Genomic DNA, 25,123 nt, shown 5'->3' on the forward strand with positions numbered 1-25,123 from the left:
GCAGCATGGTCTAGGGACCACAGTCCTATCACTTGAGTACCAGGCCACTCTTCCCCAAACTGGTGCCCTTCGGCTCTCATCAGCTCCAGCCAACTGTCACAGATGATGGGATTTGCAACCAAAAACAACTGGAGGGCACCAGCTTTGGAAGGCTAGCCTAGGCCCACTTGGATCTCACTCTTACCCCATATAAATTGAGAATCTGCCCTAAAATACACCCAAAACATTGAAGGGGGCGTTTGAAAGTAGAAGGCAAACTTTCATTTGGGCAGCTTGTCTGCCGCTACTGGTCTTCTTATTATGAAACCTCTTTGAAAACCACAAACACAGAACGTCACTGGTAACCGCCACAAGTCACTAATGCAAAATACTAAAGCACTGACACCCTCTGCTGCTTTTTGCCTCTAAATATATATACAAAAGTAGGAAACGAGAAATTTTCGGTAAGAAAGAACACTCAACCTTAATTAAAAACAGTATGTTGTGGTTAAGAAAATGCAAATACAGACAAGTGCATACTGAGCAGTATAACATAACACATATTTTTAATACCTTGCAAAATAAAAGTTTGCCAAAATGTATTTATGTCATGGCTGCAAATCTTAACATAGGCTGCTAAAACTCCACTAGGGTCAGTTCAGGACTAAAGTCCTAATGGGGTTTTTTTATTCTAAATACAGCAGATAGAACAAAACACTTTGGGCTCTATTTTTTAATGAAAGTAAAGATATTGTGAAGTAGGCAACTCCTTACACTCATAACTCAGATTATGGATTCCTGGCTGGTTATATATCACAGGTTCATCTACAACAGAGATGGAGATTTGTGGTCCTCCAGATGTTGATGAAGTACCAATCCCATCAGCCCCAACCAGTCAGGGACAATGCAAGTTGCAGTCAGGAAACATCTGAAAGGCCACAGCTCCCCCACCCCAGATCTGCAAGTATGATGCAATGGATATTTCACAAGGAATAACGTCCACTTCCTAGAGGAAGAAAGATCCTATAGTTATTGCACTAGCACTTTATCAATGGTAAAATGATTTTACATTCACAACACCTGTACCAAATAAAGCCATTAAGGTGACTTAACTGTGCAGCTGAATTACAACTGCCGGTGCAAGGCACAACAGTTTTAATAATCTTAAAAAAGATAGGCATGAACACATCACCTTGCATCAGATGACAAGTGTCCCTTGAATGCTTCCACCCACACTGGTGGTGTAGTGAAGAGGCATTTCCCGCCTATCCTCCCTTCTGCCCTGGCCAACACAACCAGCAGTTCTGTGGATACAGTGGTGCCTGCCCCCCTCCACAAAGTCTTGCTGTTAAGGGGTGAAGATTGCTCCCAAATTCATTACCGGTTGGGAGTCAATAATGCCGACGGGATTTTTTTTTTACCCTTTTTAGTGGATCTGGTTTGCATTTAAGAATGCATAGTAACAGAGCAAACCTATTTCTTCCACTGCTGGACCTTCTGGCCTTATTCCCTACCTCCAGTTATTGCAAATCAGTACAGTACAGTGGTACCTCGGGTTAAGTACTTAATTCGTTCCGGAGGTCCGTTCTTAACCTGAAACTGTTCTTAACCTGAAGCACCACTTTAGCTAATGGGGCCTCCTGCTGCCACCGCGCCGCCGGGGCACAATGTCTGTTCTCATCCTGAAGCAAAGTTCTTAACCCGAGGTACTATTTCTGGGTTAGCGGAGTCTGTAACCTGAAGCGTATCTAACCCGAGGTACCACTGTAATATAAACAAGAAACTAGCAAAAAGACAGTTTGTCCAGCCTGTCTGCTAACAAACTTATCTAGCAGAATAAAGAAAATCATGATGTTCCCAGATACTTTTTATTTTTTCATTTCTCCAAGCAGAGGCCACCCACTGGTCCAAGGAGAGCAGGAGAGAGGAGCAACCAGGGGAGGACTCTCTAAATTACAAACAGGCCCAAGAGTCCAAAAAAGGCTGGTGACCTGTCTAGCAGTTCAGGGCAATGTACATGACTTCAACCATTTTATCCTCAGAACCACCCTTAGATTAGGCTGAAAATAGGGACTGGCCAAAGGTGACCCAGCAAGCTTCACGGCTAAGCAAGAATCTGAACCCAGATCTTCCCAATCTTAGTTTGTGACCTAAGTCATTGAGACCAGGATAGAAGAAGGACGGCCTTCTTGGGATATTGTTATATGTCCCATGGTCCTAGGTTCTTCATATTTTTATTTTCCCACTTTCTGTATGTTCTGTAAAACTTACTAAGTTTTATTTATTTATTTTTTAAAAAGGACCACCCATATGAACTTTTGCAACCTTTAATATAATTGACAGAGACCCTTCTGGCTGTTTATTTATTTACATTTATTTAGTAACCTACATTTCTTCAAAGCAATGCACATGTAAAAAGTGTCAGACTGATCCTCCTGAACGTCTAATAAAGTCACTGGGTAAGGTGCAGGTCAGTGAAAGCCAGGAAATTGAGATCATAATGGTAATTAAAATAAAATCATTAGTTAAGCACAGGGCATTCTGAAAAGCAGGAAAATTACAACAGTAGGATGATAAACGTGCAACTCTACCACACCGTGAAAGCACACTCAGGAAAAGAGTCATACCTTTTCCAGGATATTTCAGAATACTCATTTCACACTTATAACATGACACAAGTACACTTTTGATGTTAAATAACAACTATCTTAGATTTTGCCAATAGTCTGTCTGTAATTTCTGGATCCTCATCTTTTCTCCCTGCATAGGAATTCTGAAGCCAGCATGTTTTAGTATTAAAGGTAAGCCCAATTAGCTAAATAATACCAAGTAATATGTTTAGGACTGAAGTCCTAACTTTTTTTAAAAAAAAAAAGAATTAAAAGCATCCATGTTCAGTATTGGTTGGCATTACAGTGTCATCGCTAGCCTTCTCCCAAGGTTCTCTCTTGAGAATGTAATAGCTTCTGGGGCATCTGTTGTCTGTTCCAGGGATCCCTATTCCATTGTGAACAGGAAACATTTCTTTATAAAGATTGAGGAAGCTGATGTTTTAACTCAAAAGTCAACACAGTGTGACCTGGCTTATTAAAGAGCAAGAGAAAGAGAGGAATAATATAAAACTGATCCAGTTAATGTGCTTCTCAGTCCTATACTTGTTTACTCAGAAGCAAGTCCTATTGAGCTTAATGAAGTTTACTCCCACAAAAGTGCCCATGCTAACCTGGAAGTCAGTCACTTAACTCCACGTAGCTTGTGTAAACATGCGTAGGGTTTAGCTTACAAGGGTTTGAGGGCACCGCCTTTACTAAATTTTAACTGTTTTATTTGTTAAACAAATTTATAGACCGCTTCACGCCGTAAAAGCCATCAGGGTGGTAGGTGTACCCAGCTCACAACCTAAACTTCTGCACACACTTGAAAATTTAACTTGCCTTGAGTTCAGCATCATGCATCTCCTAAGAAATATGAAAACGTTTATTCAGGAACAAAACCAAATCTGTATAAATCAGGTGTGCAGTTCTGCTCGGCTGCAAGACCAAAAACAAAAGCTTCGCCAGCCCCAGCGAGCAAACGGCTCTCCTTCTTTATCACAGCTGGCCTCTCACCAAAGCAAAGTCGGTGGGGCTCCTTTGGCACAGGGAAGATCAGCAACAGGCTTTTTACAGGGAGAGATCCGGTTTTAGATGACCCCCCCCCCTCCCGCCAGGAAATCAGTGCAGGGCTTGCATATTTTGCGGGTTTTAAATACTTGCAAAGATCCAGAATAAGCAAAAAGCAGCAGTAGGGAACAAGGGGCAGTCTTTTCCCAAAAACTTTTTTGTTTTGCCTCCCATCCCCAAAGCAGAAGAGAGAACCGGGGTGGGAAACTTTTCCTTTTCCTTGCCTCCTTTCGCCTTCTTCCTCCATTAAAAGAAGGACAAGCCTGGGAGGGAGAAGAAGGGGAAAGGAGAAAAAAAAAACAGCTTGAGGCTGGAATGCGGAGAGGCAGCCACAAACAACTCACCGGGTTTGCTCGGATCTGGAGAGCAAGAGGCGCAGCCCCAAGACGCCAGCCAGCGCAGCTGCGGAGCGACTGCCTTTCGCCTGGTGTTTTGATTCCGTCGACCACGTCAGTCTAGCAGGCAGCGCTGCAAGACCCGGATCTGCCGGCTCGCAGGCAAGGGGAGGGCTTCTTCTGCACCCTCCCCTTGTCTCCCATGGGGATCGCGGTGGGCGGCGCGCTAAAGCGCACGGGCCGCACCCCTCGGCGGCCGCCCCAGAGGAAAGCGCTTGTCGCCGAATCGTGCGGCGGAAAACTAAGGCTGCAGTTGCACGTTAACCCTCCATTGACTTGTAGAGTCCGAAGGGACCCCGGGGGGGGGTAATCTAGTCCACTACTCCCCGCCATGCAGGAAACTCTTTGCCCGACGGGCTCGAACCCACAACCCTGAGATTAAGCGGCTCTCTCGCTCTCTCTATATATATTTGGCTTTACAAATTAAAGTTAAACAACATAAAAACAAGATTCCAAAGAATCTTCTGGACTGCCCTAGTCCCCTTTGTGGGTCCTATTGTTAGTCATTTCCTCCTGCAACTTTTATAATCAGGTCTTTTGCATCTCCATTATATCCAAAATTCACCATTAAACTACAAGTGTTAATCCAACCCTACTAACGATTTTAACTGTTTACTGTGGTTTTTAAGATAAACAATAAATTTTTCCCATTCTTTATTAAGGTTTTGGTCTTCCTGACTTCTGATTCTTGCAGTCTTTTTTGCTAGAGATGGAAAGAAGATAAAGTCCTGACCACAGAAGAATGGCAGATTAAGTGGATGGGATTATGCTGAAATGGCAAAAATGGCACAATAGCCAATTTTTAAAGTGGCGTGTAAGTCCCTTAGAATGAATATGACTTTACAAATGAGAAAATAACTTTGAATCAATAACTTGGTATTGATAAGATAGTGTTTTCTGCTAGGTCATAAATGGATTTAGGTCAGCACTCTATTTTCTGGTAACTTCCAGATTGGATTATTGTAACACACTCTACATGGGTCTGTTCTTGAAGACCACGCAGAAGCCCAACTGGTCCAAAAACACAGCATGCAGATTCCCGGCTGGGGTTCCTTTTAGAACCACAGAACCTAGGACTTGCTGATCAGAAGGTCGGCGGTTCGAATCCCCGCGATAGGGTGAGCTCCCATTGCTCAGTCCCTGCTCCTGCCAACCTAGCAGTTCAAAAGCATGTCAAAGTGCAAGTAGATAAATAGGTACCACTCCAGCGGGAAGGTAAACGGCGTTTCCGTGCGCTGCTCTGGTCACATGACCCGGAAACTGTACGCCAGCTCCCTCAGCCAATAAAGCGAGATGAGCGCCGCAGCCCCAGAGTCAGTCACGACTGGACCTAATGGTCAGGGGTCCCTTTACCTTTTAACCCACTGTCTAAAACGGGCATGGTTGCTGGTTCATTTCCAGGCGCAATTCAATGTGCTCTTGTTTGTGTTTATAGCCCTAAATACCTAAAGTCCCAAATATATGAAACACTGCCTCCTTTCCTACTGTCTTGAACGTTAAGATCAGTAGAGGGGCCCTCTTGGTAGTTCCATCACCCTTGGAAGTTTGGGGGTGCTGGCGACCCTTAACTATGGAATTCCCAGCAGAATGAAAGTTGTAATCCAGCAACATCTCCAACCCTTCTCTAAACTTAGTATTTTGCCAAGTTAAAATGTATTATTGTTTGTTGGCACAGCTGATGGGAAGAGCATGGAGGCCCTCTGCTATTGGCCAGGGGACCAAAGGACACTAGGGTGCTGTATCCCCTGCCCTCCCAGAAAGAAGACAATGGCAAGGTGAAGGCCAGCTTAGTCCCACCCATTGGCCATAGAAGGGGCGCCTGCTTCCCTCCCTGCTGCAAGAAAGTATGGGAGGAAAACCTAGTTAACGTGACCTGAAGTCTACATCAAGGCATTATAATTTTAAAAATATTGTTTAATGGACAAATGGTCATGGGGGGCCCATTAAGAAAATTGACATCATGGGAGAGGGCATAGAAATGCTCAGTATAATATATATACAATGGTACCTCAGTTTTCAAACATAATCCGTTCCGGCTTCCAAAATGTTCGAAAACCGAGCCACAGAGGCGGTCTGCAATTTCAATGGAGAAAATTTTACAAAAGTCGTTCAACTTCCAAGGCGTGTTTAAAAACAGAAGCATGGGTTTTTGGCGTTCGAAAACCAAAACGTTCAGCTTCCAAGATGCTTGAAAACTGAGGTACCACTGTTTTTAAAAAAACTGGTGCTGCCCAGTTGTGAAATTCCCTCCCCATGCAAATTCACCTGGTGCCATCATTACTATTATCTTTTAGGTATCTGGCAAAGTCACCCTGTTTTCCCATGCATTCTTTTATTCCTGCTGCAACTGATGCTTAAAAAAAAATCACTAAAAAAAACCCTGCTATTTGTTTAGCTGGAGAGAGAATATGCATAATATCGAAAATTACCAAATCTAGGATTGATCATTGGCATTGTAAATTCAAAGCCTGAAACCTGCTGAGGCTTGGAAATTGTCATCTGGTTAATACCCTGGCTTTAATATTTAATACAGTTAAATAACACTTTCAATTTGCTCTAGGGAAAAAAATCTGAAGAGGGGGAAGTCTTACTGTGAATATTCCTTACTGAAGTTGCTTGGTCAATGGCAGATTTAATTTGACACATTCCATCCAGCAGAAGGCACTGTAACACCAACTTTTCAACCTGTGCACAGAGAAAAAGGTAACATTTATAAAGCAAGCTACACATATCAAGAGATAAGGAAGGAGGCAGGAAAATTGAGAGGTGCTATTGTCTGAAATGTGAGCTCACACTAATCTGCTTATTTCTGCAATTTAATCAGAATTCTGTAACTAGGTAGCGAAAGCAGTTCATACTAACATGTTTCATTGTAAGCAGATCCACAAATGCTATAAGAATTACGAGATATTTTGAATATTGTATCTAAGTGATTACAGTGGTACCTCGGGTTAAGTACTTAATTCGTTCCGGAGGTCCGTTCTTAATGTGAAACTGTTCTTAACCTGAACCACCACTTTACCTAATGGGGCCTCCTGCTGCCGCCACGCCGCCAGAGCACGATTTCTGTTCTCACCCTGAAGCAAAGTTCTTAACGCGAGGTAATATTTCTGGGTTAGCGGAGTCTGTAACCTGAAGCGTATGTAACCTGAAGCGTATGTAACCCAAGGTACCACTGTAGTCTAAGAATGTGCATGTCTTCCATTTATCTCTCATCAGTAACTCAATTTTAACAGGATCATTCTTTTTAAAACTGAGTAATCATAGGTCAAAAACTCTTTAACCCTCTCTTCTCCAGTATTAGTTGCAAGCAGGGTAGACAGGGGAAGCAATGTGAGCGAACTAAACAAGATATTTAAAGGGTCTAACAGTCTATATTGCTCACACTTCCCTGTGCTGCATGATTCTGTGATTTTAATATTCTGCTGGGAGCTCTCTCTTGCTGGAGAGTTTGATTATCCCCATGCTTTGGATCTAGGGATCCAGCCAGTTCTTTTATTAATTACCCCACATGGGTAATCTTCTATATCTATTATTATTTTCCTTCCCACATGTAAAACCATGATTCTGTAGCTTTTAAGAGTCTTAAGATGGAACATGGGAGGTGGTAGCATACATTCAAATAAGGATCTGAATATGGTGTACAGTTTTCAGGTTGCATCAATGCCTTTTACTGCTTTTATTCAGGTACTTTCCCTGGAGCCTGCCTTTTGCCATATGGCCTCATATCTGACTTATGCTGCAGTCCTAAAAGCCCTATCTATGGAGGAAGCACCATAGTGTTATTTATTTTTCAGTAAACATGCAATAGTATTGCATTTGTATTGCTCCATCTCTCCTCTCTACTGTCCCCATGTCCAGGTTACTTTCTGTTGTAATATACAGTTACTGCCTCACACTTGTGTGCATGAAACGGTTAACCTGAGCCCTGAACTCAAGTTGCCGGAGTGGGTGTATATTAGCAGGCTCTCGGCAGCTTCTGCTCCTGCTTCTTCTGTCTTTTCTTTTTGTGCAAGCAAAGGAGCCATGTGGCCTGACTCCCAACTCAGCAAATGGTACAAAATCTCTCCAAAGGGAGATTTTAAAGCCTGCATCTTTGCTAACCCAAAGACTGCATTATCCTTTTTGTAAGAAAACCAAGCACTTTTGTTTTTTTAGACTATTAGGTATTAAGTGATTAATAAATCAAATAGATAAGTAATAATAACAGACTGGAACTCCTCAGAAGGCCATCCAGCTGTAGCCACTGCTCTGAAGGACAAAATATTTCTCTCTTCAGCATCCCATGTCCAATGGCCCCAATATTATTGCAATTAATACGTGTATTACAGCAGGTCACAGGGTGGGCTACAACAATTCGAAAGTCAGATGAAAACCTGTTTGTACAGTCACAAGAATAGGGTGGACTCTGAAAGTGCACATCTCAGGTGTCAAAAGGCATGGTTAAGAGGGGCATCTTCAGGATTCTCCAAAAGTTGTATAGTGAAGAAGTCAGACACACCTATGGGGAGGGAATTTCACAACTTAGGGGCTGCTGCAGAGAAAGGCATATTCTGGGTTGCTGCCACCACAAACTCGTGAAAGAAATTGCTACTACCCCAGTGCCCCTTCTGCTGATCTGGGAAGGTCTGTGGGGGAAGGAGGCATTCTTTCATTTCTAATTTTGACATCCCACATGCTACAAGAGCTGTGTACATGGATCAAGCTTCATGCTGAATGCTATTGACATTCTGGGGAGTGGAAATGCTTACAAAATGCTGTACTGCCTCCACAATGTGGCAGCTTGACTCTGCGTCCTACTGCACTCACATCCTGGTGCCCCATTTTGGAAAGCGTCCCCTGAGCAATTCTGCCGTCTCCTGTACACCTCAGACCTCTCCATGTGGAGTGTCCAAAATGGAGACCTTTCCCATCAATCTGCGTCAACTTGAAGGCCAGAAACGTTGCCCAAGGAGAACTGCACGACTTTGAGAAACCATCTTCCCTGTCTTGGGAAGGCATAGATGTTTCCAGATATGCTGTAAGCCACCAAGAACAGCTGGGGAAACCTAGTCAGATGGGTTTATTACAAATAATAAAATGATGATGATGATTATAAATTAAAACGGAAGGTGGGCAATGTGTTATGTACAATCCACCCGCCACACAGGCTGGTGCGTGCAAAGGCTGCATTTGTGTGAAGGAGCAGGTAGGCGTGTGATACCTCATACGATGGGTGTGATTTCATCACAAGGGCCTTAGCTCTGCCCTTAAACAACAATGGGATATCAGCTTTGCCCAAGGCATGATGGATGGAAAGAAAGACAAAACATCTTACAAGGACAGGAAGAAACACCTCAGACAGAACAATTGCCACATACAGGAAGAACAAGGATATAGTTTGAGTTCCTCCCTTGCAGTTTTATAAATCACTTAATGTGTCAACATGAATAGAAGTTATTAATAATGCAGTTGTTGTATAAGGTATTATTATTATTATGACCGGAACGTAATGGAAATTAATAAGATTTTGGAACCCAGAAATAAAGCAAATAATCCAACCATCAATTCTAGCACTTTCTCTAAATTATATAATTCGGCATTTGAATGATTGGTATTAATAATTGTATTATAAATTGGTATTGTTATAATAGGTCTATTATTGGATTGTAACTGAAAAGTAATTAAAAATATTATTTAAAAACTGCCCTACTCCCTCACCCTTCCCCACCCACGCTATAATAATAATAATAATAATAATAATAATAATAATAATGATTATTATTATTATTTTATTCGTACCCTGCCCATCTGGCTGGTTTCCCCCAGCTGCTCTGGGCGGCTAACAGCACATGTGTATTATTATTATCTAAAAACATCCTAAGAAATCGATGCCTTCCCAAGACGGGGAAGTTGTGTAGCTCTCCCGTCTCAGCCTCTGAAGGGAGGGCCGTCGCGCAAGGAAAAGGCGCCGCCACCGAGAAGGCCTCGCCTCCGCTCCAGACGGTCCACATTCACACGTACGGACCTACGTACCACACACACAGAGAGAGAAAAGGCGGTTCTGCCTCATAGTCAGTGACGGCCAAAGGCGGAGGTCGCCGACGACCCCTCCTGAGGCGAGGTGGGCGAAGGCCTCCCCTCTCCCTGAGGGGTGAAACCACCGTCTGACAGGAGAACCTCTTCTCCACTTTTTCTCCTCTCATTTTGCCTCCCCCTTCTCCACACTTTTCGCGGGGGCCCGAAGCAGCGGCTCCCCCCCCCCCGCCCTTTCCTATTCCCCTCCCCTCTCCATTTTCCTTTCTCTGACGGAGAGGAAGGGGCAGGCGGCCGGGCGGCGGCGGCGGCCAACGCGCATGCTCGGCGCCGGCGCCATTTTGGAAGGGCCGGGAGATTAACCCGCGGGAGCAGCGGTGGCGGCGGCGGGTGGAAGAGCTCGGCCCGGCTCGGCGGCGGCAGCGGCGGCGGCCTGGGGTTGGGCGGGTCGTCGGACCCCTCCGAGGACATGGCCAACATCGCGGTGCAGAGGATCAAGCGGGAGTTCAAGGAGGTGCTGAAGAGCGAGGAGGTCAGCCTTTCCCTCCCTTGTCGCCCTCCTCGGTCGTGGCGTTTATTGGGGGTGGGGGAGAGATTTGGGAGGCTACATCCCTTTCGGTTTTCCTTCCCTCGCCTCCGTTTTTCTTTCTCTCCGGGGTCTCGGAGAAGCAGCGATGTTGCCTCGTTTCCTCGGGCAACGTTCATTTCCCATGGGGGAAAAAAAGGAAATTTCTGGGGAGGGGAGGGGGTCCCTCGGTGGGGAGTGACCCCCATCTGAGGGGAATGGGGTGGGGGTGGGGAAGGAAGAAATGATGAGAAAGGGGGAAGGGGATCAAGCTAGGCCTGCCAGCTCCATCTGATCCTCTCTGGTGCCCGTGTAGGCCCACCCAAGAGGCCCAGAGTCACGCCTGAATTTGTAGCGTGTTAACCACCATACGTGTGAATCTGCTCCTTCTGGGGGGTGGGGAATGCACGTCACTGCCCTCCTCAAGCTGTGCTTTTGCTGCTCTCAAATGTCAACATGCTCTCTCCAGCTTCTGCTGGGGGTGAAATAAGTAGCACACACCACTTCACTGGCTCAGATGCTGGCCCATGTAATATTATTATTATTATTATTTATACACCGCCCATCTGCTTGTGTTTCCCCAGCCACTCTGGGCAGCTCCCAACAGAATATTAAAAACACAATAAAACATCAAACATTAAAAACTTCCCCTAAACAGGGCTGCCTTCAGATGTCTTCTAAAAGTGGCAACCCTGCCACTGGTCTCCAGCTCAGTCCCACAGGTATCCTGCCACTCTTGTCTTCTGCTTTCTGGTAAAACTGACTAGGCCGGAGAAAAGTTAAAAGCCTTGTTATGGTTACCAGCGCAGATATGGATGCGGCGGTTGAATTTCCCCCCAGCATTTTGTCAAACCCATTAGAGCTTTCCGCTGTCACTTTTTTTTTTTGGCTGGAAAGTAGAGGAGGAAGACAGGGGAATGAAATTTGGGACTGTGAAACTGGCAATGCTTCCCTTCGCACTTCCCCATTTGTGTGTGTGTGTGTGTAGCCATTCAGAAATCTGGAAACTGTGGGGGGAATGGTGGGTCAAAGAGCAATAAATTGTGGGCGCATTGCATCGGTTCACAGGTGATGAAAGGTTGAAATGCAGTTGTAACCTGTATGACCATCAGTTGACTAACATAAGATTGCCTCAGTGCATGGAATACTTTGTTTATTCCTTTCACATGTACATAGTGGAGGAGAACATCCAAAGTGCTTTTAATTGGTTTGTACGGTGTCATACTGTTAATAGGAAGAATATGAATCTATTGGTGGTGTAAACTGGTATGTTATTTGTTATTAGCATAACTGAGTATAAAAAAATACCTGTGTGATGAGAAACGATATGGCAGAGATAAAAGGTGGAGGATGCATAGTAGCATATTGCTTTTGAAAACCAACCTCTTAAGAAAAAGTGTGAACTGTAGTTGCAGACTTTGAGGACATAAAAATGTGTAGTGACCCTTTGCTGCATCCTTGCACGTGGGTGGCACTGTGGGTTAAACCACAGAGCCTAGGACTTGCCAATCAGAGGGTTGGCGGTTCAAATCCCCATGACGGGGTGAGCTCCCATTGCTCGGTCCCTGCTCCTGCCAACCTAGCAGTTTGAATGCACGTCATAGTGCAAGTAGATGAATAGGTACCGCTCCGGCGGGAAGGTAAATGGCATATCCGTGCACTGCTCTGGTTCGCCAGAAGCGGCTTAGTCATGCTGGCCACATGACCTGCAAGCTGTACGCCGGCTCCCTCGGCCAATAAAGCGAGATGAGCGCCGCAACCCCAGAGTCGTCCACGATTGGACCTAATGGTCAGGGGTCCCTTTACCGTTTACCTTACAGTGTGATTATAACACACACACTGAGAGAGAGAGAGAGAGAGGGCCACATCCTAACATCTAGTTGGTGTACTTCCACTCCTGGGATGGGATGGGCTGGCCTTAAGCAATTGTGATTTTTAACCCTCCCCTGCTGGCAAAAGTTAAACCAAGGGAAGTCATACTGATGTAGAGTTATTGGTCTTCCCCACACAGCTCCATGCAACTTGCACCAACAAAAAACCAAGTGTAACTAAACATTTCATAGGAATTCATGGAAGGGCAGAAAATTCAAGTTTACACTACCTGCCCAAACCTGGCCACACACACCCTGGCTAGAAACAAGATGAAGCTGAACTTACACAGGAGATATGTTGACATAACTTCCTGGTTAGGATAGGTTTGACATACTGTCTTGTACTACTCCACTGTTGCCATCTTGAAAATGTTAGTTAAGAGCAACTCCGACTGATTTTCGGTATGAGGACCATTTCACACATTATGACAGGCAAACCTAGACTTGCCTTGTATTTAAAAAGAAGATGCAAAATTAATCCCAGCATTATAATCAGTGTACTTATATATACATGTTTGCACATTTATTGTTTACACTTAAAATATTTTAGTTGTAACCTTTTTAGGTATCTATCTACATATCATTATATATCTGTAGCTATATAATTGTTTTCATGTGTGAGGATAGCAGTGACAGCATACAGAAACAAAAATCTCAGTCTAGACTGTTTTAAGTAGATATATACTTCACTCTAATGCCAAAAGTTGTGGACACACGTTCCTAATTCTGGCTGCATCATGTCCACAGCCTTTCCTGCATGCTTCCTATCCTAACTAAATAAATGCTCACACAACAGTTCAGATTCATGTATTTTCCCTTCAGATTGTCATCTCTAGATAGGAACTTTGTCCTCATTTCCAAGCAGTTGTGCATTGAGAAGCAAGTTTGATATTAGTGATCTGTTGATGTTATATAATAGGCAGTGCTATAAGTATATTGCCTGTCAGTGAGTTGTATCCAGAAGCTATCTTATGTTGTACTACAAATAATAATGAATTGAAATCTTTCAGTGTTGGTATGATTGATAATATTTGAAGAAAACGAGGGTTTTGTTTTAAATCTGTGTCTTGTCCTTCAAGGAGCTCAGGGTGATGTACATGGGTGTATTTCAATATCTTCACAACAGCCCTGTGTAGTGGGTTAAGCTGAACAATAAGCGCTAACCTGAGGCTGTCCCATTTGCTTTATGAGTGAATGGGAATATCTGACATTAGTCATATTGGGAGTTAGACCCATTGAAACCAATGGATTTGGGTAACTTAAGTTCATTGATTTCAGTGTGTCTGCTCCAAATAAGATGTAGTTCGATATCATCTAGATTTTTTTCCTTGACCAACTTCAGTTCTTTATTAATTACCCCACACTTCGGTCCAGACCACATGCTAGATTTATAATTGTTATCATAACTAATTCTGCCCTTCCTCAACACCCAATATTGTGTAAATGTTACCAAAATGGGTTCAGACTACCATACTGTCCCTATTCTTTTATTTGTGGTGATGAGATATTGTACAGTGGTGCCTCGCAAGACGAAATTAATTCGTTTCGCAAGTTTTTTCTTCTTGCGAGTTTTTCGTCTTGCGATGCACAGTTTCCCATAGGAATGCATTGAAAATCAATTAATGCGTTCCTAGGGAAACCGCCTTCAGACCAGGTCCGGGGACAGTCTGTCCCCCGACCTCTTCTGAAGGCTGGGGGGGGGGGGGACAAGGGCTTTTCTTCCCACTGCCAGCCTTCAGAAGGCTGTTCTGAAGGCTGGCGGTGGGAAAAAAAGCCCTTCTTCCCACCTCCCGCCCCGCAAGCTCCGGGGACAGGAGGGCTTTGCTGCCGACCACCAGCATTTTAAAAGCCCCTGCTGTCCCGGGGAGATTTTAAAATGCTGGGGGGCGGGAGCGAACGCTTCGCTCCCGCCCGCCAGCATTTTAAGATCGCCCGGGGCAGCAGAGACTTCTCGCCCAAAGCAAGGGGAGCTCTCCGAAGGGCTCCCCGTGCTTCGGGCGACAGGCTGCCGCCCCAAGCCTCGCGCACCCGGCGGGACCTCCTGCCGGGCGCGCGAGGCTTGCAGACACTCGCCCAAAGCAAGGGGAGCTCTCCGAAGGGCTCCCCGTGCTTCGGGTGACAGGCTGTCGCCCCAAGCCTCGCGCACCCGGCGGGACCTCCTGCCGGGCGCGCGAGGCTTGCAGACACTCGCCCAAAGCAAGGGGAGCTCTCCGAAGGGCTCCCCGTGCTTCGGGTGACAGGCTGCCGCCCCAAGCCTCGCGCACCCGGCAGGACCTCCTGCCGGGCGCGCGAGGCTTGCAGACACTCGCCCAAAGATTTTAAAATGCTGGGGGTCGGGAGCGAAGCGTTCGCTGCCGACCCCCAGCATTTTAAGATCGCCCGGGACAGCAGAGACTTCTCTGTTGTCCCGGGGAGATTTTAAAATGCTGGGGGTCGGCAGCGAACGCTTTGCTCCCGCCCGCCAGCATTTTAAGATCGCCCGGGGCAGCGGAGAAGTCTCCGCTGTCCCGGGAAGGCAGGCGGGTGGGGAGCAAAGACTTTTGCCCCCGGCGGCCTTCAGAAGAGGTCCAGGACCTCTTCTGAAGGCCGGCTGTGGGCGAAAGTCTTTGCTCCCGACCGCCAGCAATTTAAAACAGGTCCCCGGAGATTTCCCTATGGGCTTACGTCTTGCAAAGCAAGCCCATAGGGAAATTCGTCTTGCGAAGCGCCTCCAAAACAGAAAACCCTTTCGTCTTGCGGGTTTTCCGTCTTGCGAGGCATTCGTCTTGCGGGGTACCACTGTATTCCTAAAAATTAGTAATCCGTAGTTATCATTCTGACATATGGTCTAATATTTCACAGTAAGAAAACCAAGATGATGGCAACTTTGAGGATATATAAGAAATTATCTCTTGTAGGTCTTGGTGTTCGATCTTTCAAATAAACTGTTACAACAGAGGGAAGATACTAATGCCTAAAACTAGCCTAGAAAATCTGAAGGACCGCTTCTACAGCTCTTTTGCACATGGAACTCCAATTAATTTTATTCTAAGCTTACCTGTGAGGCAATTGCAAAATGCATGCATATGCAACAGCATGTCTTCATATCTAGAATTGTATCCAGTTGGTGTCCAGGAACAGATCAAGGTGATCTTCAGCATTTTTCTCCCTCCATGCTGTTCTAAAGGGTCTCACAACCCTCTGGAAGCAGAAATGAAGCAAGGAAAGGAATTACTGAAGATTGCCTCAATCCCTGTTGTTCTGAATGAAAGAATCTTCTGTCAGCATAGGACCACCATTTGTATACAACCCCTTAAGAACATTTTAGCTCCTTTCCACAGTAAGTTTCCACTTGCACAGGGCATACATGAACTGTAACATTTGAATTATATAAATGGTTTGGAGGGTATCCAAAGTGGCTGGAAAACCAGGAGTGCTGGTAAATGGACTGACTGGTTTACTAAATGTAATATAATTCATACTGATTTGGGCAAGAATGTGTAATATCTGTCCTTGTTTTATATAGAGAATGAAAAACTCAATTTTTATGATGAGTTTGGTTAGCTGGTTTTTTGTTTTTAAAAAAGCTTAAGGTATTTTTTAAAAATGTAAAACCTATCACATCTTTCCACTAATACTGGGCCCCCCTCTATGATGGCTTAAATTTATGCTTAAAAACATAATATATTGCAATTAAAAACAAAAAGACAAAATAGCCAGTATAATAGAAACTTATTTATGGATAAAAAAAAAAACAAATCTGAAAACCTTGTGCAAATAAAACATTTGTAATTTTTACCCAAAAGAAAGCAGAACAGGCACCTAACAAACCTAAGTAGGGTGTCCCATAATTGGGTTCCATAGCTATCCAGCTTCTCTCTGGCAGAAGGAACACCTGAAGCAGAGCCTTAAATGAAGATTTTAACACAAAAGGAGTTCATATGGGAGCAGGTATTTATTTGAAGAATTGTTATCCTGCTGTTCAGCAAAAAAAAAGAAAAAGGCTGCCATACTGACTTTTAAAGATCAATAAAAACAAGGCATTACCTCCCTTCATGCTTAAAAGTCCAAAAGACGTGAAGCAAAATGAAAATGAATTGGGAGGGAGGAGGAAATAAGCAAACTCAGGTACCCGTTCTTAGTTACAGGTTCTTGTAATGTCCAGCTGGGATGGAAAAAGTTCATCCCTGAGCCAAATGTTGCTCTCCCAGCTGCCCTGATGGAAGTGTTCCCCAACCCCATCTTCCCTCTCGTGCTATAGTCTGATGTAATAGTTGCTGCCAGGTGACAGGAGGAAAAAGTGTGACTCGGCAGAGCAGAAAGGGATCCTGCCCCTCTTCTCCTCTGCCAAGTGACAGTTGGTGAACGGACAATATTATTTTGTTCTGTTTTCCTGTTGGGAGCATAGCCTTGAGTTTCAGAGCAGGTACAGAGTTTCTTGCAGAAGGGAGTTTGCAAAAAGAGAGCATCCTTGGACTCCTGATCAAAGCTTCCATCTGGCACTGCTGAAAATGGTTTGGGATCAGGGGGGTTGGGGTCTGAAGGTCGAAAGAAGAAGTTTGAATTGTAACTGGAAACAAACTGTCAATATGGATATTGAAGCATTCTGTAGATTCTAGTTAATAACGGTGACTACATTTCTGAACTAGTTGAAACTTCTGAATGCTCATCATAATCAGCCCCATGTAAAATTCCCTCCAGTAGTCTAAACTGGACATGACTAAAGCATGGATAACTGACAAGATTTGCATTTTTTAAGGACTGATTGCAGCTGTTGCACAACCAACAGTGGAAGCTGCTTCTGACCACCAATTTTACTGCAAGGCCAGACCTAATAGTGACCCAAGTGAATTTCATGGGGGAGGTGAGAGGAAATTGTTGATGTTGTTTAGTCGTTCAGTTGTGTCCGACTTCGTCACCCCATAGACCAGAGCACGCCAGGCACTCCTGTCTTCCACTGCCTCCCGCAGTTTGGTCAAACTCATGCTGGTAGCTTCGACAACACTGTCCAACCATCTCGTCCTCTGTCGTCCCCTTCTCCTTGTGCCCTCCATCTTTCCCAACATCAGTGTCTTTTCCAGGGAGTCTTCTCTTCTCATGAGGTGGCCAAAGTATTGAAGCATCAGCATATCCAAAACTGGCTGAAAACCCAACTCCCTGATCAGCTTTACTGTCTATTAACAAAACCTTTTTATTTTGTCTAGATAATAGATATCTAATTCGTTGGTACAAAGTCTGATGAAAGAAACAGCTAGGTGTCAATTGTTTTTATATTGATGGTGCTATACCATATCCCCAGACGCAGCAATTTCATGTAGATGGGGAATAGTGTGGGACAAGGATGGGAATCTGGCATTCCATAGCAAAAATGTCATTAGGTGGGGCAGAAATACCCAGTGTTAGAGAGCTAGGAGCTACATAGCACCTTAAACCTAGGTTATGGGTGCTGCAACAGAATGTATAGGCATGCTTTTTATAGCAAGAATACAAACCTGAAAATGAATGAACTGCAGCTAAAATACTATGTTCATTTTTCATATGGCCTAGTCCTTCCCCTGCCCCGCCCCCTAATATTCTTAAGAGGGTCTCATCTCCAGTCTTCAGAGAGTAGCTGGAAGTGGGGAGGCAGAAAATGATCCTCCTTTCCTTCCACTTTGCAGTTTTAATCTGAAATCTTAGGCACAGTACTGCTCCCAGAGCTCAGAAACTGCTTGCACTAATGAAATTCTGTTGCAAAATGCACCTAGAACAATGGGAGTTTTGAACACTGGAAATACCTCATACCTACTTCTTGAATCAGTGCGCCAGAGCACCTAAATAATTTTAGCACAAAGTGGAATTAGTTGAATGTCAGATTGCCTGTGCCATTTCCATGGAATGTATACATACTGTAGGTTTCTGGAGCATGTTCTAGACTGGAGTATATAGCTAGGGCTCATTGTTACCCCACATCAATTGAGAGCAGGGGTGGTAACCTCATGTCAAGGGCTGCATTCCCTTTTAGTCTCTTGGCAGCATGCTAATAATAGATTGGACAAGAATTAAAAGTGGGAGGGCCACCCCTCTTATCTCTTTGCACCACCCCTTTTGAACAGCCTCTTTCTGCTATCCCATTTCCCCTCCTGTCGTCGTTACTCTTATGCAATTGGGCTAAGTACTGGATGGAATTGGACTAAGGGCAGCAGGTTGCCCATCCATTCTAAAATATGCTCAAGTTTCAGATTGCAGGTAAATATAATAATGATGAGCTTTTAGAAAAGTTTGCCTGATGTCATTGATCTTTTAAATGAGTTGATTACCTTTTTGCAAAACCAGTGTTCCCTGCAACACACTTTGAAAGCCACATTTTTTAAAAGTACAGTACTCTTATCACAATAGCTAACATCATATGTTTTGTTCATTGCAACCCATGTTTATGTGTCACTAAGGTCTCACAATATTCCAACAACAAGGGTTGATACTTAGTAGAGCTACTTATTTTATTTATCATAAGATATGAAGGAAACACCCATATTTATAGAAAATAAATTGAAGATGGTACAGAGCCACTGATTCAGTTTTTTTAATTAAAAAATGACAATATAAGCCTATGCTTGTCTACACAGTTAAAGAAGAATATACAGATATAAAAGGATGTCTGAGATAAGGATGGAACTATGTACAGTAGAGGAAAACAGGGTGATGTTCTGGAAACTGCTACAACTTAGGGGTCTAAAACTGAAACATCTTTACTTACCTTTAACATATAGTTACAACTGTTAATTTATAGTACAGAGCAACAGGGGTGTTGATATATTGCCATGTCAAATATTATGAAGCATGCTGTTTTAAAAATCTATCCTGTGTGTCATTTGGTTAAACGTTTATACTAGTTTTAATTAAACATTTGTACTACTGTACTTGCCCAAAAGCTTCAGTTGTAACCACAATCCAGCAACATGTATGCAACACATCCAGGAGTGAACCTGGGCCTATTGGGTGTTCTCGCTCTCTTTTTTCTTAAGAGACTCCATGTATTGCATCTCTATGGGGTTTGTGTGTGTGTTACACAAAACAGTTTGGAGATTTGGAATATGACTTTCCTAACTGGTGTACCTACTGTTAGTTGCATGTGTATAGCACTTGTTGAATCAGGTACTAGTTGAATCAATGCTTTTTCTACAGTGGCTCCTGTTTTGTGGAATGTTCTCCCCAGGGAGGCTCACTTAACACTTTCATTACATATCTTTGGTGCCAGGAAAAAACATTTCTCTTTAACCAGGTTTGGCTGATTAACATTCTATGGCTTTTTTAATGTGTTTGTGGGAGGAGGGGTTATTGGTTTGTTTTCACTTTATTATGTATTTTATATTCTAATTTTGTATTTGTTGTGAACTGCCCTGGTATCTTCAGTTGAAGGGTGACATACAAACTTAATTAATAAATATTAACAACAACAACAACAACAACAACAACAACAATAATAATATAGTAGTTGAGAAGCTTCTGTTTAATTTATTAGTGGTGTGGATAGACATAAAATAGAAGTGCTTTAAAGGTTTTTATAATAGACTTCACGTTGGACCAATAAAGGCTATTCAAAATAGTACTGGGAGTGGAGAAATGATATAGTATAGTGACAGCTATTGTACAAAGAGTGCTCAAAACAGGTCGCACCTGCTTATTTTTGATTCCAATACCCAAGTTAGTGTCCATGTTTAGACATTGCATGAATTAGGATGATGCAAATAAGCATGATGTCCAAATGCAACAGATAAGTTTCATTGCAACAGCTCCTAGTACTCTAGAGGCAGTTCATAGTCTTCCTACACCTACATTTTTGTGGGCTTAAAGGAACTAAGGTGTTTTGAAAACCGGATAAAGATTCTACTTAGTACTTCTTGGGAATTCCTCTAGGACAGTGGTTTTCAACCAGTGTGCCGTGGCACCCTGGGGTGCCTTGAATGATGGTCAGGGGTGCCGCAGGCATCCCTGGCCTCTGTCCCTCTTTCCTTCCCTCCCTCCCTCTGATGCCTCTTGTGTCTCTGCCCCACAAAGGCTTGCATAGCTGTTTGTTGCAGCAGCTCTGGGACAAGCTTTGCAGGTGAGTGGGGCCTCTGGGGCTGGCCAGGGGGTGCTTCCCAGGCCCCTGTGGGGTTGTGTGAGGAGGCACCTCTCTTTGGGGCAGGGGGAGCAGCTCAGAGACCAGGGGTGGCAGCCCAGAGGACTCCCAAGGAGAGGGGAGAGGAGGCCGAGGGAACACTCCACAAGGGAAGGTGTTCAAAAAAGGGTGAGAGGCTGCCAGCTCTGCAGGCAAGGGGTGACATAACTGGGCTCCTGAGCCCCAGAGGGGTGCCGCAGAAAGAATGCAGTTGGTCAAGGGAGCTGTGGATTCAAAAACGGTAAAACCTCTGCTCTAGGAATTAAACTGGTAATTTTACTTTCAGCAACTTTATTAGGCTGGACGGTACAGTTTCTGTTTGTAATATGGCTAGGAAGCATGTAGCATTGGTGAGACAGGAGGCATAGCAGGAATTTGTGGTGCATCTGGATAGCTTTGCTATGGTCCATAGTGATGGTGCTTAAGCTCCTGCTTCTTCTTAATTACTTTGCTGTTGCTTAGCCTATGGCCAAATTGAAAGGGTGTGGCTATTTATTGTAGCACTCTCTGGTCCTGTTCATATGTAAGAGGAACCCATGGCTTGGCATTGTGGCCAGGGATGATAAAGCTGCAGTGCAGTAACCTTTGCAGGACCACAAGCTCCCCACACCTGATCTAGACGCATTCTAATCTGGTTTGAGACCATGTTTTGGGACCAAGGAGGACTTGATTGCCCTGAAGGATCACCTTTTTCAAGAGAAGCATGGGGGGAACATGACTTCTGCTGGATCACTCTTTGCATTTTAAGACCTGTTGCCCAAGGTATCCTCCTGGTTGAACTCCATGGATTCATTGTAGGAGGCACTGTACCTCAGTGGTGCTACCTACAGAGCTGGTTTCATGGAGTCACATTGGGTGACCGTTTCTCAACCTCCTAGCAGTTGTGTTGTGGAGTTGTCTGTAGAAGGGAAGTGGAGACAGTATTTGAAAGCCCCTGATGAAGGACCTGAGAGGTCTGACTCATGCTCAGTTTTTTAAAAAGAATTCTCTCCCCCCCCCCCCCGCTAGTGACTGAAATCATTAAAGAAGACTCTTCTGATAGTACTATACTTTTTGAAATCATGTTGTGGTCAATGGGAGCCTATACAATCTGCTTTTTTTTTGGCATAAGTTAAGATCATGTTCATCCAGTTGTCCTGATCATGAATACTAGTATACTTGTTTGGTCTCTGGATGTTAGGTACTATTATTGTCTTGGTCTATGCTTTTATTCATGGGACGCGGGTGGCGCTGTGGGTAAAACCTCAGCGCCTAGGACTTGTCGATCGCATGGTCGGCAGTTCGAATCCCCGCGGCAGGGTGAGCTCCCGCCGTTCGGTCCCAGCTCCTGCCCACCTAGCAGTTCGAAAGCACAATTAAGTGCAAGTAGATAAATAGGTACCGCTTTCTAGCGGGAAGGTAAACGGCGTTTCCGTGTGCTGCTCTGGTGCCAGTTCGCCGGAGCAGCTTCGTCACGCTGGCCACGTGACCCGGAAGTGTCTGCGGACAGCGCTGGCTCCCGGCCTCTAGAGTGAGATGAGCGCACAACCCTAGAGTCTGTCAAGACTGGCCCGTACGGGCAGGGGTACCTTTACCTTTACTTTTATGCTTTTATTCATTGTATGGTTATTTTTATTTTTTGAAGATCACTTTAATATTTTTAAGTAATCAACAGTGTATAAGCATTTTAAATACATAGAACAATAATTATTTACTTCATTTTTCTCTCCTGCTTTCTTTTATATAAAGCAGTACCATGTTTTTGTCAGTCTGCCCTATAAGCTGCATGCTACATGAATCTTAAAACATTATAAATTGCTTCAGAATGCCTCATGAGAAGCAATTCATAAATTAAAATAATAACAGTAACAAAGATACACATACGTTTTCAGAAGGTTTTTCAGAACTAGATAACTTTCTTCAGTCATTTGGAGGGTGGTACTGGGCAGCCTGGAAATAGCTGCTTACACTTTGAAGGATAATGCAAGTGAATGTTTCCTGTGTTGCAGGTGAAGAAGGTAGGGATCTCCTTGTGAAATCAGGATGTTTTGCATTACACTTTTAAATATGGGCACTCTATATTAGGGTTAGCTTTGCAGTTAGAAAGTGAACTGAGATGATAAGGAGAAAGGGATTTCAAGACATTGTGACTGCATACAAACAAACAAAATGTCAGTTTGGGTTGTTGCTGGTTTTTTGCAACTTTATCTAGGGTAAATCAGTTATTCCTGTTTGCAGCTGAAACTGGCCCTGAAGAGTCCTGATTGGTTGACCCCTTCAGTGTCACAGGGCCAGGCCCCTCTCAAACTTTCCAGAACAGTTTTTGTTTGCTTGTAAAGCACATTATTTGTGCCCCTTTTTGTACCAGTAGCATGGCAAAGTTGCAAGTAATGAATGTTCTCATTGCCCATAATTTTAAAATTTTATTTAAAGGCAGACCCCTGGGTGGAGGGCAAAACAAACGACAGACTTGGTGTTCAGTTTGCTGGCCAGTATATCTGTCAAAAGGTTGTGAAGGCAGGGAAGAAGCTGGCCTCAAGCTGTGGAAAGAAAAAGAACAAAAGGGCTTAGATTTTAAGTGCTTTGCTTTTTTACAGGAATAAATGCTTTAATAGTTGTGTTTCTTCACTACCTGCAAGCTTTATATTTGCTTACTTCACAATTATTATACTTTCTGTTAGGTAATTAGGGATAGTGAGCCAGTTAGGTTATTCACAAATTTATGGAAGATTGGGAAATGCCTTAGGATGTGAAAAACAGTGCATTTTGGGTTTCACCTTTTCCTTAAACAATGGATGGCCAAAAGGAATGCAATTCTGTTTTCTTCTCCTTTTATGTACTTTATGAATCTGCTAAAGCCCATTGTCACCTAGACTTTTCAGTTGGAAAGCCAATTGGCCTGGCCAACGAGACTTGCGTGCCAGCAGTATTTTATAGTAATGTTGAGAGCAATACAGTTCTTGTGGTAATGTGTAAAAAGCCTGGAGGGTATAGGCTAGCTATATATAAATATCTCATTGGAGGGAGAAGACAAGGTAGCATAAATAAATAACATAGAAAATGACTTTTTAAAATAGTCACTGGAGGTGAGTGTTGACTTAAATAATGTTCTTTATAATTGCTTAACTGGTGAAGGAAAGGAGCCTATTGCAAACCAAGGCCACAGTCTCAGTGTGCTGCTGGACTTAATGCAATCTCCTTGCTTGTTCCAAGGATATAGTGGACAGCTTAGGATGTTATATACAGCTTGCGGGAGAAGAGTTTCTTAGCTTAAGCATCTCTTCCCCTCCCCCCCAAAACATGCAACATAATGGGTGAGATTTAGTGTAGTCTGAGCAGGCATCTGCTTCTCCTCCCCTGAAATCCTTCTCTGTGCCCCCCAAATCTGCTCAGGACAATTGGGGGGCCCTAAAACAGAATTTGGGAGGACAGATTGCGGAGTGGGGGGAGAGAAACTGGAAATCCCATTGTGCACGTGGGCAGACATTATTGGATGTCTCGCGCTATTCTAAGTCTTTTGGAATGCTGCTTCTCTGAACAATTATGTTCTAACACCTTCAGTGTATATGTGTATTCAAAATTGCAGTCCATAACCATTGCAATAACTATTGCTACTTAGCTGGAACAGCAAAAGATTCCTGGATTGCAGGGGGCTGAACTATAGATGATCCTTGTGGTCCCGTCCAACACCACAATTCTGTGATTCTGTAGCTCCAGATACCTGCTTAACTATGGTTAGTAGATACACAGTACTTCAACATTCTGTATATTGGTTAAAAATTGGAAGTATTTAGCATACAAAAGACTTGAAGGAAAATTTGTGGCACCGTGTGGACATCTGAGCTAGTAAATTTTGTGATTTAATAATTAGTTGGCGATGTCAGGAGGGTCTGCCATAGTCTTGTCTACAAAAAATATATTTACTTCTCTGAAAGATAGCGCCTTAACCTTTTAGAGCAAGTTTGTAACCTGTCTTTGTGAGGTGATGAGAGTCACTAACTTTTCCTCCAGCAAGTGCATAACAGAAAACGTAAAATGTTTGCTCTGTTGTAAATGTTCATTTGTAGTGCTTTCTGCAATGAAGAACACTTGCAAACATTACTGGACATTTTCAGTCAACCCTAAAGTTAACTATTAAATGAATGTCTTTCCCTTCGATGCTAATATCATAATGTTACTAGTAGCTTAATTCATGCTGATAAAGATGAAATGTATCTTCATAGTGAAGCAGCAAAGTCTATTATTAATCATTGATATTGTGAATTTGCTTCACATTGAAGTATCCATTTATACATAGGTCTAAAAATAGCTTGACTATAGCACATTTTGTGCATATGTCACATCAGTGACATATATTTTTCTTCCACCTTTCCTCATTTTTGAAGTTGCATTATTAGAGGGAGGTTTTGTGGCTCCTGCCAATGGTGGTGGAGGTGGGGGTAGTTTCTGCCCATGATAAGGAATCCTAGATCTGTAATTTCCTTACGTGTTGTAGGTTAAATGCCTAGAAGTGAAATTGTTGGGAGGGAAAAGGATTG

General features: G+C 43.6%; 2 protein-coding genes across 6 annotated transcripts in view; one reads left to right on the plus strand and one right to left on the minus strand.

Annotated features, from left to right (window-relative positions):
• SMIM14 (small integral membrane protein 14) overlaps nucleotides 1–9,727 on the minus strand; it is a 34,847-nt gene extending 25,120 nt beyond the window's left edge. Inside the window, exons 1-3 of one of the 5 annotated variants that reach the window (XM_081209183.1) lie at nucleotides 8,846–9,727; nucleotides 6,628–6,721; nucleotides 6,045–6,109 (exon numbers count right to left, since the gene is read on the minus strand). In XM_081209183.1, coding sequence (XP_081065309.1) covers nucleotides 6,045–6,109; nucleotides 6,628–6,721; nucleotides 8,846–9,037 — 351 coding nt within the window. In that variant the 5' untranslated portion in view covers nucleotides 9,038–9,727. Of the gene's footprint in view, nucleotides 1–3,985; nucleotides 4,144–6,044; nucleotides 6,110–6,627; nucleotides 6,722–8,787 lie in introns of those variants that run through there. The other 4 variants (XM_081209185.1, XM_081209182.1, XM_081209184.1 and 1 more) reach the window with 4 other exon arrangements.
• Nucleotides 9,728–10,401: 674 nt separating this feature from the next.
• Nucleotides 10,402–25,123, plus strand: part of UBE2K (ubiquitin conjugating enzyme E2 K) — a 29,667-nt gene continuing 14,945 nt past the window's right edge. The window contains exon 1 of the mRNA XM_081209187.1: nucleotides 10,402–10,583. Within this exon, the coding sequence (XP_081065313.1) occupies nucleotides 10,521–10,583 (63 nt within the window). The 5' untranslated portion in view covers nucleotides 10,402–10,520. The remainder of the gene's footprint in view (nucleotides 10,584–25,123) is intronic.

The sequence above is a fragment of the Podarcis bocagei genome (genome assembly GCF_964188305.1).
Source record: "Podarcis bocagei genome assembly, chromosome: 9".
NCBI classification, from domain to species: domain Eukaryota; kingdom Metazoa; phylum Chordata; class Lepidosauria; order Squamata; family Lacertidae; genus Podarcis; species Podarcis bocagei.